Source organism: Buceros rhinoceros, unplaced genomic scaffold (assembly GCF_000710305.1).
Source record: "Buceros rhinoceros silvestris isolate BGI_N320 unplaced genomic scaffold, ASM71030v1 scaffold47553, whole genome shotgun sequence".
Taxonomy (NCBI): Eukaryota; Metazoa; Chordata; class Aves; order Bucerotiformes; family Bucerotidae; genus Buceros; species Buceros rhinoceros.
Window position 1 is genome coordinate 1 of NW_010403929.1, and position 4,414 is coordinate 4,414.

The 4,414-nt window shown below is 45.6% G+C and overlaps 1 protein-coding gene across 1 annotated transcript; it reads left to right on the forward strand.

Annotated features, from left to right (window-relative positions):
- Window positions 1-661: 661 nt before the first annotated feature.
- On the forward strand, window positions 662-3,658 carry ADNP2 (ADNP homeobox 2; the record flags this gene model as incomplete). The annotated part of the gene is made up of 1 exon (XM_010133164.1): window positions 662-3,658. A coding segment is annotated over one exon (2,997 nt), but the record flags the coding sequence as incomplete, so codon positions are not given.
- Between the last annotated feature and the right edge of the window lie 756 nt (window positions 3,659-4,414).

Sequence of the window (4,414 nt, forward strand, 5' to 3'; positions counted from 1 at the left end):
TTATTACCTCGGGACCTCGACCCTTAACAGATGGCATGTCCAGTATGTTGAGAAAATACAGAGAGGTCATTGCTGCTTTATCATAGAAGCAGATTTTATATCTTTCTGTTATTAATCTGGTTCCAAAAGAATGTTCTAAGAAAACTAGTCTTTTGTGGCTTTGCTGAGAAAGGTGCTTTTGGAGAGCTTTCAGGGAAGGGCAGGGTATTGAAATACACCACAAATCCCCCCCTCTTCTCTCTTTTTCTCCAGTAGACAGGAGGTGGCTCTGAGCTAAATAAAGCTTAAAATGTGCCATGGTAAAAGGGCTGCTATTCTGAATTGCTACGGCTTTGCCTTCTAGGTACAGTGGTATTCAAATGCTTCTGAGTTTCTTCTGGGATTCCCATCTTTAAAAATCAGCTTCAGAGATACTTCTTGTGAACGGGAGTAGAAAAGAGCTCACTTAAGGCTGCATTAATAAACGAAGAAGTTAGTAAAAAGGGCACAAACGTTTCTCTCTTTGAGTCTGCTTTTGGACAGCAGAAGGAGCTGAGAAGGTACATGCTATACATCCAGTGAAGGCATTTTTGACAGGTGCTAGTGCAGACTTGCTTTCAAACAGGTAACGGGGATTCCGGAACTGGCCCTTTCTAAGTGGATCTTTCTGTTTTGTTTGCAGAGATACAGAACAAAGCCGTACTGCTGTAGCTTATGCAACTTCTCGGCAAAATTGCTTACTTCACTCAAGAATCACTTGCATCGTTACCATGAGGATGAAATGGACCAAGAGATGGTGGTTCCTTGCCCAAAATGTCCATTTTCTTCTGACCCCAAAATAGTCGGAAAACATATCCGGATGTTTCACTCATCTAGTAAAAGAATACAGAACTATACCGTCAGCATTCTGGATGGCATGAAACAATTCAGAACTGACATCATAAACTTTACATGTCTAAAATGTCACTTTACGGACACGTTGTATTACAATATGAAGAAACACGTGCTGATGAACCATTTCCAAAACCTAATAAGTACGTATTTTGGCCAGAAACCTGATGAAAGTAAAGAGAATTCTGTTGAGCACTACTGTAAAAAATGTAATGCTTCTGCAAACAGCCAAGATTCTTTAATGTATCATGTCTTGACAGCCGAAACACACCGAGACCTGGAGAACAAACTTAGGTCTGTGATTTCAGAACATATTAAGAAACCAGGACTCGTGAAACAAATGCATATTGCTCCCAAGCCTCCCCAGGGTGTAGCAGTGGCTGCTCCATCTTCAGGGCCTGTCACTGCCCCAGCAGGTTCTGTCACAGCTCCGGCTTGCATCCAGCTTGCGTTTCCACAGAATAATCAAAACCAGAGCGTGGTGCAGCCAAAAGCAGTTCAAAACACAGTCAGAGCACTGACTGTTCCAAGTGCCTCTGGTAGCCTTCCACATACAACTTCTGCTCCAGCTGTTACCCCGTCACATGTTACTCTTGTGTCTAGTAATCTTCCTGTAGGTCAGAATAACGTTCATCTTCAGCCGCCACCGCCCCAGCCTATCATCGTTTCCCACAGGCTCCCCCTTAATCAGCCTGGAGCTATTCCTCTTAATCATTCTGTTGGGGCTGTAAATAGAACTGTGGCCCCCGCAGTTCTTCCTCTTAATCAATCTGTCAGGCCTGGGCTTTTTCCTGTTAACCAGCCCATTGGTACTATAAATGGTCCAGTTGCAGCTGGAACGCTGCCTGTTACTCAGCCTGTCAGCCCCGTGAACCAGCCGGTGGCACCAGGAGTCCTCCCTGTGAACCAGCCGGTGGCACCAGGAGTTCTTTCTGTCAACCAGTCGCTTGGGAATGTGAGCAGACCCATTGGTCCCGGGGTCCTTCCTGTGGCACCAGCAGTTGCGTCAGGTGTCCTCCAGCTTAACCAACCTGCTGCCTCTGGGGTTGTTCCTGTCAGACAGCCTGTCAGACCTGGGTTTCTTCAGCTTAATCAGCCTGTTGCCCCAGCAGTTATCCCCGTAAATCAGCCGATTCAGCCCGCGGTTTCTCAAAACACGACTTTTCTGACTGCAGGTTCCTTACTTCGGCAGTTGATTCCGACTGGTAAACAGGTTAATGGGATACCTACGTACACGCTCGCCCCTGTGTCAGTTACTTTGCCTGTACCTGCCGGTGGTGGAGTAGCCACGGTTACGCCACCCCAAATGCCCATCCAGCTAATGCAGTCTGGGACAGTTACTCAGTTGTCTCAGTCACCAGCTAGTGCACCCTCTCCTCCGGTGGTTTTAACCACTCAGAATATCTCGCTGCAAGCCTCCCCACCTGGTCTTGAAACAAGTCAGGCTGTCAGACAGGCTAAGCAGTGGAAGACTTGCCCTGTTTGCAATGAGCTTTTCCCATCAAATGTCTACCAGGTGCACATGGAGGTGGCCCACAAACACGATGAAGTAAAAATGGAGGAGACCCCACAGCCTGACAAACTGGCAGCTTGTGCACCCTTTCTAAGGTGGATGACGGAAAAGACGGTCCGGTGTTTCTCCTGTAAGTGTTTTCTCTGTGAGGAAGAGCTCATGAAACATCTTCTGATGCATGGCTTAGCTTGCTTGTTTTGCACAGTGACTTTCCATGACTTAAAAAGCCTGGTGGAGCACAACAAAACCACACACAATGGGAAAAAGCAGTTACATGCGGATTACAGCAACAGAGGATTTCAGCTAGGTAACGATGCTCAGGGTGACCTTGTATTTCCCCACTTCGATTTCAGTACAGTGTTACCAAAAGAGGACATCGGGGAACGAGAAGTGCATTTAGCAGTGCTTGCTGGACTGAATTCAAGGACACTTGTCCCTGTTTACATCAAAGTGAAACCTCTGACAGCAGAAGCGAACAGCAGATGCAGCAAAAAGGTGTTAACCTGTCCCTTCTGCTTTGGTACGTTTGTTAGTACAGAGACCTACGAAATGCATTTGAAAGACCGGCACCACATCATGCCGACTGTACATACCATTTTAAAGTCCCCTGCTTTCAAGTGCATCCACTGTTGCGGTGTGTACAGTGGAAACATGACTCTAACAGCTATTGCCGTGCACTTGCTCCGTTGTAGAAGTGCTCCCAAAGACAGCAACTCGAGCGTGAAGATGCAGCTTGAGAAGAACGAGCTGCTGTTCGTCAATGGTGAAAAGCACGATTCTGTGATGCTGAAAAGAAAGCAGTCGGATTCCTGCTTTGCTGCAGAAGACCAAAGGAGTAGGGAACAGCAGCCTCTGGGCTTCAGCACTGGCATGGCTCTATCTCCGGATAAAGAACTGAATTCAGGGTTAGTGCCTTTCAAACGACAGAAGTTTAATTCTAGGACTGAGATGAGGAAGCTTCCTTCTGCGGAGGATCTTCGCATTCTGGCAGTGGATCCTAAGCAGTACGACTACAACTCGTACGAGGCTCAGACCCAGTTTTTGACAGACTACTTTCACGAGAGGCCGTATCCTTCTAAAAAGGAGATGGAATTGCTTTCCTCGCTGCTCTATGCGTGGAAGATTGATGTCGCATCCTTCTTTGGAAAAAGGAGGAATATATGTTTAAAGGCGATAAATAATCACAAACCATCTGTGCTGCTGGGTTTCAGTATGACTGAACTAAAAAATATTAAGCACAGTTTGAATATAAAGGATGGACCGTTAGACCTGTAGAAGGCTTTTTATAACAGCTGAAAGCAGTCCGTGTTTGCCTACCTGTCGGACCGGCGGTTCGTCCTGTTGGTTTTCGTTTGCAGCCTGGCCCGGTCCGCTGTGACTGTCCTTGTGGAAGGCACACCTAGCTGCGTGTTTGAAAACGCTGAAACCTTCAGACTCACACATCTGGAATCTATTCTAGCTATTTACTTTTTCTGGAGTAGTGGGGTTTTTGGGGGGGGTTCTTTGTTCCATTCCCCTTTCTTCCCCTCCAGGCTCCCATTACACTTTTTATACCACCGTGTAAAACATTTGCCCTGTTAAAAACAAATTTTATTTTATTTTTCTGCGATGTTGTCACCATTTCTAAGTAATGACTTGTATAATGTTGCTTAAAATACTGAGGTAAACTATGTGAAAAGCATCTATTTGATTATTTGTGTTTTTAACTCCTCCTAGTTTTTTTTTAACCCGTTTTTGTTCTCTCTACTGAAGAAGTGATTGTAGCCCCTGCAAATTCTCAGTGCACTGGTAGCAATAAAATACACAGCGATCTTTTGATTTTTTTTTTTCTTTTTTTTTTTCCCCCTCTCAGAGTACCTGTGCCAGTGAAGTCTGGTGACCTGTAGTATCTAACCCGGTAACCTGGTGGGGATTGAGGGGCTTGGGGGTGCCTATTGAAGTGTTATAATGAACTGACTTGAAATGGTTGTGTTATTTCCTGTTAAATAGATCTTGCTAACCAGAAGTTGTTTGCTCTCTTTGTTTGTGTTG